Genomic DNA, 13,376 nt, shown 5'->3' with positions numbered 1-13,376 from the left:
GCCGGTAATCGAATCCGGGTCCCTGGCGCTGTGAGGCAGCAGTGCTAAACATTGTGCCAAAATGCCGCCCCTAATAATTAATTAAATCCAACCACTGCGAATATTGCTCTACTTTTTCTCTAAAAGCAACATTAAATGTGGAAGAATAAAAGGCTTTCTTGAGAGGTAATCAATGAGAATGTGAAGTGTAACTCACCTGATATGATTGCTGCTAGAATGAAAGCTTTTAACCCTCGTGGGTGATCCATCTGCAAGTTGTATTTGCAATGGGTAGAATAGTACAATATATCTTGACTCGCTTCTTTATGGTGAGGAACAGGCCTGAAGAGGAAGTGCAGTTATTAGGCTTCCACCGAAATAGGAACTATGAAGCCAGCTTGTTTGTACACGATGTATTACCAAAACATCTGTAACAAGAGTGGAGTCAATGGAGAATGCGACAATTAGGAGCAGCGTCTTAGACTGCGTTGTCACTGTGTCCACTGTAATGAAAGTGAGACCGAACACATTGATACAGGCATTGGAATTGAGAGATAAGAGTGTGATAGAGGACAGTGAAACAGAGACACCAAGAGGTGGGGGGTCGACATTTTGTTGGCTTTCCTGCCACCTGATGGAAGAAATAAGAATTTCTCCATCAGCAATCTCCTGCTTTGCTTTGGAACACAGTAGTTACTTCTGAAATCTTTTCAGAAGGGCGTTGCAGAAACACGGCTGTGATCATTAAATAGCGGCACGGTGTAAAAGATTAATTGCATCGAAAAGGCAAGACTCGCAAGAAGGCAGTCATACCCAAACACAAGCTCACAGACACAGATACACACAGAGTCTCTCACTTCCAGCAATCTCCCTCTGTTGGACTCTCTTCTTATTTCACATGCATACTCACACACACACACTCGGACGCGCGCACGCACGCATACACACACTATCTTTTGCATTTCAAGGTATGGTACCTTAACAAATGCCCTCTGAAAGTATAGATATACCATATCTACAGGATCCCCAGAGTCCACTTTGCTTGTTACATCTTCGAAGAACCCTAGCAAATTAGTCAAAACGATTTGCCCTTCGTAAAACCACGCTGACCCTAATGGATTGCATTTTGGCATTCTAATTGTCCCATCTTAAAAATGGATTCTAATAACTTTAGAACGACAGGTGTCAAACTAGCTGGTGTCTGGTTTTATACCTTCTGTCTCCTTCCCGCTTTGAATATGGGCATTATATTGTCTTTTTTCCAACCCACTGGAACCCGTTCCCACATCCAGGAAATTTTGGAAGATTATAACCAATGTGCCTACTCTCACTTTCTTTAAGACCATAAGCTGTAGGCGATTCGCCCCTGGGGACTTGACTGTCTTCAATCCCAACTGTTTGCTTAACACTTTTTCACTATTGATCATGATTTTTCTCAGTTCCTTCCTTTCTATTACCTCTGCATTTCCTGTTGCTATTGTGATGGTACTCGATTTGCCCAGCGTGATAACTGAGGCAAGCTATTGATTGAGAGTTTCCACCATTTCTATTTCCCCCACGATTAATTCCCCAGTCGAATCCTCCAAGGGTCCAACAATCACATTCGCTCCACTCTTCACTTTTAGCTATTTAAGATGCTTTTGCAGTACTTCTTTAAATGTTGTGCGTGTTTTCTTTCATAATTTACCTTTGATCTTTTTGTTACTTTTCAGTAACCCATTGTTGATCATTACAAGTTTCCCAATCCTCCAGTCTGCCACAGGCCTTTGCAATATGATATGCATTAGCTTTTCTTTTCATGCTATCTTTAGTTTCCTTGCTTAGCCATGGATATTTCTCCCCCTCTTACTGTCTGTATTCCTCATGGGAATGTATTTTAGTTGGGAGGAATTAATTGTCCCCTTCAGCATTTGCCACTGATCATCAACTGTCCTGCCTTTTAGTCTTCTTTCCCAGTCCACTCGGGCCAATTTTGTCCTCATGTCTTCGTAGTTCCCTGTGTTTAGCTGCAGAAGTCTAGTGTGGGACTCGAGTTTCTCGTCCTCAAACTGAATTTGGAATTCTAGCTAACTATGATCACTCTTGGCTAGAGGATCCTTAACTATTAGATCATTATTTAATCCCTGCTGATTACAGAATGCCAAATCCACAATAGTATGCTCCCTATAATAAAAAAAATACTGCTGATGCTGGGATCTGAAAGAAACACAGAAAATGCTCAAAAAATCTCAGCAGATCTTACAGCATCTGTGGAGGGAGAATCGAGCCAATATTTCGAGTCAGGGTGACCCTTCCTCAGAGCTGAAGACAAGGAAAGTTGGACAAGATTTATACTGTGAGCGTGGGTTTTTTCTGGGGGTGGGGAACTATAATTGAAACAAATAGCATAGACAAAACGACAAAGGGAATGTAAATGGTGATGATCAAGGCTGAGAATGTTGCTAAGCGCGTCCATTAAGAGATTGGAATGTGTAAATGGCAGAACTGAAAGTGCACAGTCTATGAATGTGGCAGTTGTCCTTCGTGGAATGGGGTTGGGGGTGAGTAGGTGAAGTAAAATGAAAAGCGATATTTTAGATGTTGATAAATAGAAATAAAAGTAGAAAATAATTTTAAAAATGGACGAATGCGATGAAAAGAAGATGGCGTGGAGGTGGAGTAGAGAGTTCATGCTCTGAAATTGTTGAACTCAATCCTCTGTCCGGAAGGTTGTAATTTGTCTAATCTGAAGATGAAGTGCTGTTCCTTCATTTTACGTTGGGCTTCACTGGAACATTGGAAGAGGGCAAGGACAGACGTGTGGATAGGAGAGCAGGGTGGTGTGTCGAAGCTGCAGGAAGATCTGGGTCCTGCTTGCGGACAGACCAGAATTATTCTGCAAATCACTCTGCATTGTTCTCTACCATGTAGATTAGGCAGCATCGCGAGCAGCGAATGCCATAGACGAGATTAAAAGAGATGCACGTGAAGCGCTCCTTCACCGGGAAAGAGTTTTTGGGTGCCTAAGATGCTGAGGAGGGAGCAGAAGAAGGGGCAGGTATAGCATTTTCTATGGTAGCATGGAAAAGTGCCACTGGCGGCGGGTGAGTTGCTAGGTGTGATGAAGAAGTGGAAAAGGGTGCCCTGGAGGGAATGATCCCTGTGAAATACTGGCAGGGGGAGTGAGGGGAAATTGGGTTGAAAGGTAACATTATGCAGGTGTTGGCAGAAATGGTGGAGGATGATTCTTTTAATGCGGAGGCGTGTGAGCTGGAAAGTGAGTATAAAGCGGATGCTATCCTGGTTTTGGGAGGGAGGAGAAAGTGTGAGAGCAGTAGCCTGGGAGATGTGTGGGACACGGTTGAGAGCCGTGTCCACCACATTGGGTGGAAAATCAAGATTGGTCTGCTCTTTCGTTGGTTCCACAATATATTTCTGCAAGAAACAATCTGTAATACATTCAATGAACTTTCCCTCGAGGCTACCCTGGCCAATTTGATAAATCCACTCTACATGCATATTAAAATCATCCATGATTATTGACGTACCTTTCTTACAAGCCCCCAATATTTCCTCATTTATACTATGCTTCACTGCCAAACGACTGATTGGGGACCTAAATATTACTACAGCATCTCATTTCGTTTCTGTCTATCCGTCCGAAATATTGAGTACCTTTGGATATTCAATTCCAAATCTAGTTTTGCCTGCAACCATGTCTCAGTAACCGCCATTAATTCATACACATTTCTCTAAATTTGTACAATTAACTCATTAATTTTATTCCCAAAGTTTCGTGCAGTGAGGTACAAAGCCTTTAAGTTTGTTCTGTTATCAAATTTCCCTATTCTTGCACGATTTCCTGGTGTCCTATGATGTCCACACGTTCTGTCCCTTCCTTTTATTTTCTGGTAACAATCAGTTTCATCGTTAACCTTCACTCCAACCTTCTCCTTTAACTTCGATATTTTTTATTATTACATGGAACTGAACACTGATTCCTCCTGACCCCACTGTTTAGTTTAAAGCCCTATTTACAGCCCTAGTTATTCGCCAGCATGATTCAGATTGAGTCCGCACCGATGCAACAGCTCCTTCCTGCACAAATACTGGTGCTAATGTTCCATGAATTCGAACACATTTCTCCCACATGAAACTATGAGCCACACTGTTGGTTGGTTTTTCGAGGTGGCCAGATACCGTCAGTAAATCTCAGACAATACAGGACCGACGAAGCCAGTGTCTCAGTTTAAAGACGTAACCTTTATTTTGATCAGCGTCCACCAAGAGAAATAATTAAAGGGTCAGGGCGGCTCTGATATAGAGCATCTAGTCCTCTCCAATGAAATCTGACGTATGCAATTCAAATCAGGCCAATTATAGTTTTCCTTATTGATTACTCCCGCCTTTCATGAGCTTTAAATCAATCATCTTCAATATACTTAAACCAGAAATAATTTATGTTAGATACCTTTGCCAATCACATCTTATCTTCTGGCAAAATGGCAGTTCCTTAGTCCTTAGAATTCAGACGCAAACTCGTGCCTTGGCTAACCCAGATTTCTGTATCCCATAGTAACCAGACACCAGCCCCAAAGTTCAAAGGGCACGTTCCAATGAGTTCCTCTACAGGTCACTGCCAAACCAGATTAACACTTGACTCCACGTTTGGGCATGCATCCATTTTATCTGGACAGTGAATATACCCTATTCATAAAATTTGTTTAAGTGTTCTGAATGTTCTTTCCATTCGAAGCTCTACTGATGAAACTTGCATATTCTCAAGACTTTAATATGTTTTTAGAATATGGCTCTGCCCTAATACCCTTTACCATAATGCTTCGTAGCATACTGCCTTTGGCTAAAGTGAACAATGATTCTTAAAAATATATTAATACATTCAAATCTTTAAATCATAATCACTTGTTTAAATCTCTTACTGCATTTCATATGTGTGCAAACTGCTTTCGTGTTACTTTATAAATGTGTTTTAAAGTCATTTAACTTAATGTTGGTAGTTCTGTCAGTGTCCTAATTTCTAAATGTCTAAAAATCTTTACTAACCTATTAGAATTTTTCCCCGTACACACACGTTTACCTCTTTAATCTCATTAATCGTGTCCCAGTTAGCTCATGGCTCAGATATTAATCCAGAGATTATTACGTTTTTGGTAAAGGGCGGCACGGTAGCACAGTGGTTAGCACTGCTGCTTCACAGCTCCAGGGACCTGGGTTCGATTCCCGGCTTGGGTCACTGTCTGTGTGGAGTTTGCACATTCTCCTCGTGTCTGCGTGGGTTTCCTCCGGGTGCTCCGGTTTCCTCCCACAGTCCAAAGATGTGCGGGTTAGGTTGATTGGCCATGTTAAAAAAAAATTGCCCCTTAGTGTCCTGAGATGCATAGGTTAGAGGGATTAGTGGGTAAAATATGTAGGGATATGGGGGTAGGGCCTGGGTGGGATTGTGGTCGGTGCAGACTCGATGGGCCGAATGGCCTCTTTCTGTACTGTAGGGTTTCTATGATTGTATGATTCTATGGTTATGACTTTGAGTTTACAATTTGGCTATTCATCTTCCCTTAGCAGAATGTGCATCCTTGCTCTGCCTATGTCATTCGTACATACGTCAAAAATGACAACTGGATTTTCCCCCTCCCATTCCGAATTCTCTGCAGTCAAAGAACAATACAGCACAGGAACAGGCCCTTCGGCCCTCCAAGCCCGCGCCGCTCCCCGGTCCAGGATTGAATCCTGAATCCTGGATCCCCGACCAATTTTCCAGCCTATCTACATCCTAATATCCTATCCACCGAGCTGTCCCTCACAGCTACGATGCTTTGTTCATCACAACCTATTACCTCACCCCCACCCCCCCATTCCAGACCATGTGATCTCCAGGGAGAGGCGAAAACCCAGAGGGAAAACCCCAGGGCCAATATGGGGAAAAAAAATCCGGGAAATTCCTCTCCGACCCCCTGAGGCGATCGAAACGAGTCCAGGAGATCACACTGGCCCTGATCAGAAAATGCTTCCCAACCCTATTCATTTCTACTTCTGCTTTACGAACACCATCTGAATTCCCTGCCGCCGAGACAGGTTCCCAACTATCCGCAGTCTCGCTCTGTCCTGGCACCAGCAAGATGATCATAGAATGAAGCCTTGAAACGAGAAACAAAGAACAATTAGCCCGCGCCGCTCCCTGGTCCAAACTAGACCACTCTTTTGTATCCCTCCATTCCCACTCCGTTCATATAGCTGTCTAGATAAGTCTTAAACGTTCCCAGTGTGTCCGCCTCCACCACCTTGCCCGGCAACACATTCCAGGCCCCCACGACCCTCTGTGTGAAATATGTCCTTCTGATATCTGTGTTAAACCTCCTCCCCTTCACCTTGAACCTATGACCCCTCGTGAACGTCACCACCGACCCGGGGAGAAGCTTCCCACCGTTCACCCTATCTATGCCTTTCATAATTTTATACACCTCTATTAAGTCTCCCCTCATCCTCCGTCTTTCCAAGGAGAACAACCCCAGTTTCCCCAATCTCTCCTCATAACCAAGCCCCTCCATACCAGGCAACATCCTGGTAAACCTCCTCTGTACTCTCTCCAAAGCCTCCACGTCCTTCTGGTAGTGTGGCGACCAGAACTGGACGCAGTACTCCAAATGCGGCCGAACCAACGTTCTATACATCTGCAACATCAGACCCCAACTTTTATACGCTATGCCCTGTCCTATAAAGGCAAGCATGCCATATGCCTTCTTCACCACCTTCTCCACCTGTGACGTCACCTTCAAAGATCTGTGGACTTGCACACCCAGGTCCCTCTGCGTCTCTACACCCTTTATGGTTCTTCCATTTATCGTGTAGCTCCTCCCTACATTATTCCCACCAAAATGCATCACTTCGCATTTATCAGGATTGAACTCCATCAGCCATTTCCTTGCCCAAATTTCCAGCCTATCTATATCCTTCTGTAGCCTCTGACAATGTTCCTCACTATCTGCAAGTCCTACCAGTCCAGAGGAGGTGATCCGAAACCTGGCACCAGGGGGCAACACAATCTACAGGACTATCGCTCCTGGTCACAGAGAACATTGTCTGTGCCCCTAACTATACGATCGCCGATTACGACTAGATTCCTCCTTTCTACCCCACTTGAATGGCTCCCTAGCCCACGGTACTGTGGCCAGTTCGCTCATCTGTCCTACAGTCCTCGCTCTCGTCAACAGCAGGAGCAAGAATGTTGAACCTGTTGGACAAGGAGTAGGACTAAGTTTTCAGCACATCTCTCTCCGTGTTCTGTATCACTGTGTCTGTAATCCTCACCATGTTCAGGTTTTTGTGCAGCTCTCTCCGTGTTCTGTATCACTGTGTCTGTAATCCTCACCATGTTTAGGTTTTTGTACAGCTCTCTCCGTGTTCTGTATCACTGTGTCTGTAATCCTCACCATGTTTAGGTTTTTGTACAGCTCTCTCCGTGTTCTGTATCACTGTGTCTGTAATCCTCACCATGTTTAGGTTTTTGTACAGCTCTCTCCGTGTTCTGTATCACTGTGCTATGTGCCGACTCAGTCCACAGTAATAGACAGCCGAGTCGCTTAGTTGCAGTTTGGAGATCTTTAACCGGCTGATTTTCTGGACAGAATCGATAGAAGCAGAAATTCTCTCCCCGGCAGCGTTTTCTTTATTGCCCCCTCCTGAAGTGTGTTTCTGCAGCAAGTATTTCAGAGCCTGCCCTGGGGGCTGACTGTACCAGTGTACTGTGTACTGACAGATTCCTGAATATTCACAGCTTAATGTAACCGTGTCATCGGCAGCAGAGATTTGTAGAGACGGATTCTTGGATACCAGGGAAGAGGAACCTGCAGGATTAGAAAAAAAACGTTTGTTTAGGTTTTGCCATTTTTTAGTCAGAGATTGTGTCAGTCGCAGGAGTAGCTCAGTTTTATGCGGAGTTATTATTATTTTATTTCCAATGGAACGATATTGACTTACGCTATAAACCAGTGTACAATGAGGTACATGTTATTTTGCACAAGTTCTAATGATCTGTAACGATGTTATTAAACTGGAGGGAATGCAGAAGAGATTTACAAGGATGTTGCCAGGACTCAAGGGACTGAGTTATAGGGAGAGTTTGGACTTTTTCCTTTGGTCATAGGAGATAGAGGGGTGATCTTATAGAAGTGTATAAGATCATGACAGGCACGGATAGGGCGAATGAACTCAGTCTTTCTTCCAGGTTTTGGGAGTCGAGAGCAAGAGGGAATAGGGAAAGAAGTAACAGGAACCTGCAGAGCAACTTTTTTTTACACAGAGGGTGCTACGTATGTGGAATGAGCTGCCGGAGGGAGTGGTTGAGGCAGGGACATTGACAACATTTAAAAGTCTTTTGGACAGATACATGGATAGGGAAGTTTTAGAGAGATATGGGCCAAATGCAGGCGAATGGCTGAGCTTAGATGGGCATTTTGATCGGCATGGATCAGTTTGGATCGAAGTCTTTCTGCCGTAAATTCTGTGAATCCATGAATACACTGTCAGCTTAGTAGGAGCTGGTTTAACAATGAATTATGAATGAGCAATGATCACATCCCTGAACAGGTAAATAACAGGTTTATGGGGAAAATTCATGGCTCGTGGAAGAATTGGATTTCATTTATCAAGTGGCACCATCTACCCGAGGGGCCGAATGTCGCCCTTCCACGCTAACTTATTCTATGATATATGTCAGGTTTTAGTTTCTATTTTCCTTTTTGAGAGAGATATCGAAGGGAACATTTTATTATCAGTGACGCAATCCTTTTCTGGAGATGATTGCCGAAGAACAACCCAGCTGCGTCACATCACAGCGCACAGCAAGATCCAACAGAGTGATTGCGATTCATCAGCTCCGATGGGGCCGAACCATGTTGACTATCGGTGGCCAAATGTCATTTATTTATTTCAGTTTAACACCTCCCGGCAGTCAATGTTTGCTTTTTAATCTATTTGTTTATTTTCTATCTATTGGTATCATTTTTCTCCCCTTCTCTTTACATTGAGATATCTAGTCATTTTCATTTCATTTACTTTGTGCTATTTGGTTTTCCTGAGTCGTGGGAACGCGTCCCAAAGTCTCGTAGTTGTCAGTTGCGTTCATCCTGTTCAGTTTCCGCAGTGGTTTTACTGTTACTCACTGGGAACTGCCTCTTTTGGATCTCTCTCAATTTCATTTTTTTCTGCTCATTAACTGATTCTCTCCCGGGTTCTCTGGGCAGAGTTTTCTCTAAATTGTACATTGTATAGAAATTCCTGTTCCACATTTCAAAGCTGCTCCATCACTCAGTTATGTTGCAGCTTATCTCCTGTGTTGCCCACATTTGCCCTGACCATTTTAGTGTACAAATATATAACAAACGCTGCCTTGAATGCGTTCAACACTAACTATCCACGGCTCTCTGTGGTCTGGAATTCGCAGATTCACCACAATGGCTTTGACTGAAGAAATGTCTCCTCTCCGCAGTCCAAATTGCTGAACCGTTATTCTGAAAATGTGACCCCAAATTATAGACTTCCCAGATTGGAAAAGCTACCACCCAGAATTTGCCTTTCAAGTCCTTTGTGAATATAATAAATTCTACTGAGATCACTCCTCACTCCTCTAATATCAGTCAAGGGAAAATAGGCAATGAGTCTTCAATCACTTCTCAAAGGACAATCATTTTATCCCAAGACTCTGTTTAGTGAATATTAGTTAAATTCCCTCCGAAGTATGTACATCCTTCCAAACTAAAGGAGATCAAATCTCACATAGTATTCCAGTTCAGTTCAAATCCCCGCAAATCTCGTTTTCAATCCTTGCGTTTTATTGTATTTTCAGTATTCTCCAGAAATAATCCAATCTTTCTCTCCATGTCGATTAATTCTCTATCGCTTGTTCTAAATGAATATTCCCTTCACAATTGTTCCCTATTGTTCCTGTTCTCTTTGATATGATTACCACATCATCCTCCTATCTTACTGCACTGTGTGATTTCAGTTAACAATAATCAGGGCTACAAATACATTACAGCAATCGCCCACAAACAACCATCACAAATCCGGTATGTCCTGACCCATTGGCAGGACAGACTCAGCAGAGCTGGCGGCATGATATTGTCGGGAGCGACTTGCCCTGGGAGTCCACAATACCGCCTCTGGACCGCATGAAGTCTCATGACATCAGGTCAGACATGGGCAAGGAAGCGGTCTGCTGATTACCACGCGCCTCTGCTGATATATCTACACTCCACCATGTTGAACAACATCTGGATGAAGCACTGAGGATGTCAAACGTGCATAACGTATACTGGTTAGGGGGCTTCAATATCTATCACCACGACTGGCTCGGTAGCACATAGCTGGACATAACTGCCAGACTGGGACTGCGGTAGGTAGCGAGGAAACTACCAATAGGGAATAAAGCATATTTGACCTCAGCCTCAGCAACCTTACTGCCGCAGATGCATCATCAGAGAAGTATCAGTAGGAGTGACCACATGCAGTCCTTGTGGACACAAATTATTGTCTTCACATTGAGCTTCACTCCATCGTGTAGTATGGCACAGTCGCCGTGCTCAATCAGATAGTTTTCGAGCAGATCCAGCAACTCATCACTAGGCATCCATGAAGCACTATGGGCCATCAGCAGCAGCAGATTTTGACTCAAACACAATCTGTAACCTCATGGTCCGGCGTGTCCCCTGCATTGACATTAGCAAACGAGGCATTAATACTGGTTCAATGAAGACTGCAGGAGGCAATGCCGGCAGCAGCACCAGACATCCCTATAACTGATTTGTCAATCCGGTGAAGATAAAGCTGAAGCCTTGGCAACAATCCTCATCCAGAGATATCGAGTGGATGATCCATCTCAATCTCCTCCGGAGGTCCCCAGCATCATTAATGTCAGTTTTCATCCAATTTGATTCACTCCACGTGACTTCAGGACCGGCTGAAGGCACAGGATGCTGCAAAGGCTATTGGCCCTGGAAATATCCCGGCAATATTACTGAAGACCTGTGCTCCAGAATTAACCACTAATGGTAGAAAATGAGAAAAAGTTATTGTTTATAAGGAGGATATTTAAGGAAATATCAGATACAATGTCACTAATTTCAGTCACTGATTTCTTTATTACAAAATTCCTTCGGACCTACAATAAGGTCCCTTATACCTGAAGCCCGTGGTTTAATTTTTTGTTTGTCTCCCGGGTCAGGTATTGAGTGAGTCACTGCGGTTAAATGGACTGGCCGCAGTGACATCGATCTCATTCACCCGGTACCTTATTGCCATTGCACGGCTAGGACTGCAATCTACTGCCCAGGAGAGAGCTCTGAGACCCAGCTGCCGGGTTGTAAGCGACAGACAAACCTCTCCCAGTCACATTTCACATCCAGAGTGGATTCCGGAGTGTTGTCAATTTGAGTTTGTTAAAAAAAAACTCCCAGGAGTGTCAGAGTTCTTGATGTTGATGTGCCTCTTAAAACAATCGCCCAGATTCTGTCAACTCTCACAGAACACTGAACCGCACCCAGCGCCTCACCACCACCCCCACCCACAAGCCTCACCCCACTATCCCTGCCCCGCTGACCGCCGACTCCATCAGGTCTCACAGACACTTTCCCCGGGACTGACCTGGACCCGACTCCAGAATCACATCCTTCTCCCAACTCGAAATCTGTAACGGATGATTTTCCATAGGAAGATTCGATTGGATTGAAACGAGACAGATGACAATGATAAAGTGATGGGGAACATTAAACGAGACAGTCTGTAACACGGCGGGGTTTGGAGTCACTTACCGGCTGTGACAGTCACCACCGTCCCGGATCCATCCACATTATCATATTTCCGTTTAGTACACAGTGGCACCTCTCTCAATCTCCCCGGTACAAGAACCACCGACATCTCAATCTGCCGAGAAACCATCACCAGTCAATCGGAAGTGTCCAATTATTCGGGGGATTTAAAATTACTAAACAAGATTCAACGTTTCAACGTCTCTGTCGGTTCAAATTTTACTTTGTGAGGCCCAAGCTCTCAGTAAATGGCCGCAGGGAGGAAATATTAACTTCATATATAGCAAAACAAAAATCAAAGAAAGATGTGAGTGATGGAGATTACAGGAGAAGTAATCCAGATTACAGCGATAATATCGTCAAACCAATGATTCACTGTCTGGGCCCTGAGAATTTGTACTGTAATTGTGCACAGGTATTTGCTCAGCTTCCTTCCACTGTGACTCTCCCAAAGTTACACAGTGTTACAATTCAGCATCAAAACATCGGGTAGTGGGTGGGATGTTGGAACATGAATTAAACCGCGCGGAATGTGGCTCCCAGCTCCGGCTGTGAGCCCAGGATCCCATCTGGTGTGTGGGTTTGTAACTGGGATCAATCATTCCCATTCTCCATTCACCGCCAACACTCCCAGGAAAGACACCACCATTCACTCACACTCCGTGTTTATAAAACTCGAAGTGTCAACGATAATAATCAGGTCCCGTTAAAAACTAAACTGTGGCACCGAGAGTGTGAGGTGCAATTGTCGGGGTGGCGGTGGGGGGGAGGCGCGGGACGGGGGGCGGTGTTCAGGGCAGATTAACTCCGGTTTTTCATTTGGTTCTGTGAGAATCTGCAGGGAGAGTTTTTGTATCGCTGGAAGCCGAGGCCCATCACGGTGTGCCAGTACCAGTACTGAGCTTTACAGTAATAGGTGGCGGTGTCTTCAACTCTCACATCCCGAATTTCCAGCGAAAATGTCTTTTCTGCTTTGTTCACAGACTCAACAAATCTCCCTCCGCTGAAGATCCGCTCCCGCTCCGTCCCGGTCTGGGTTTGTCTGAAGAAATATCCATTTTGGAAATAATAGCCCCAATTATGACCGTAATAGATGCAGGTGATGGTGAGAGACTGACACTCCTTCCTGGTCACCGCTGCCGGGCTCTGTGTCACTGACTGACTGAAACATCCTAGAAATTAAACACAGAGAGTTTAATGGACCATTGGAGCTGAACCACACAACGGGGCTGAAACCCCAGACAGTGTCTGTAATTGGGATGGACTGGGACAGATTTATATTCAATCCACACAATGTAGTTTAGTGTGATCAGTACTCACTGGGTAAACAGACACACAGGCTGAAAACAAGAAGGATTCCCATCGCTCTGCTGCCCGGAGCTGATGGTTTAAATGACGGGGAGCTGGAGACTGCAGAGGTGGACTGCTCTGGGAGACTGGATCTCAGAGCTGAACTGCAATATGTCAGACCCGAACGGCGTCAATTTAGGCCACGCCCATTGTTTAAAATAAATCTCGAGAATCTAAAGGTGACAGAAAGCTGTGAACATTCAGTTGATGCTCCACAGTTATCGCTGCCTCGGAGCTCCCGACCCC

The 13,376-nt window shown here is 44.5% G+C and overlaps 1 protein-coding gene across 1 annotated transcript in view; it reads right to left on the bottom strand.

Annotated features, from left to right (window-relative positions):
* Positions 1–13,143, bottom strand: part of LOC144484536 (T cell receptor alpha chain MC.7.G5-like) — a 59,173-nt gene extending 46,030 nt beyond the window's left edge. The window contains exons 1-5 of the mRNA XM_078203051.1: positions 13,101–13,143; positions 12,643–12,952; positions 11,784–11,836; positions 7,527–7,820; positions 5,214–5,236 (exon numbers count right to left, since the gene is read on the bottom strand). Of these exons, the coding sequence (XP_078059177.1) occupies positions 5,214–5,236; positions 7,527–7,820; positions 11,784–11,836; positions 12,643–12,952; positions 13,101–13,143 (723 nt within the window). The remainder of the gene's footprint in view (positions 1–5,213; positions 5,237–7,526; positions 7,821–11,783; positions 11,837–12,642; positions 12,953–13,100) is intronic.
* Between the last annotated feature and the right edge of the window lie 233 nt (positions 13,144–13,376).

Source organism: Mustelus asterias, unplaced genomic scaffold, assembly GCF_964213995.1.
Source record: "Mustelus asterias unplaced genomic scaffold, sMusAst1.hap1.1 HAP1_SCAFFOLD_114, whole genome shotgun sequence".
Classification (NCBI taxonomy): domain Eukaryota; kingdom Metazoa; phylum Chordata; class Chondrichthyes; order Carcharhiniformes; family Triakidae; genus Mustelus; species Mustelus asterias.
Note: the sequence above shows the minus strand (reverse complement) of the source record. Positions and strands in the feature narration are given on the sequence as shown.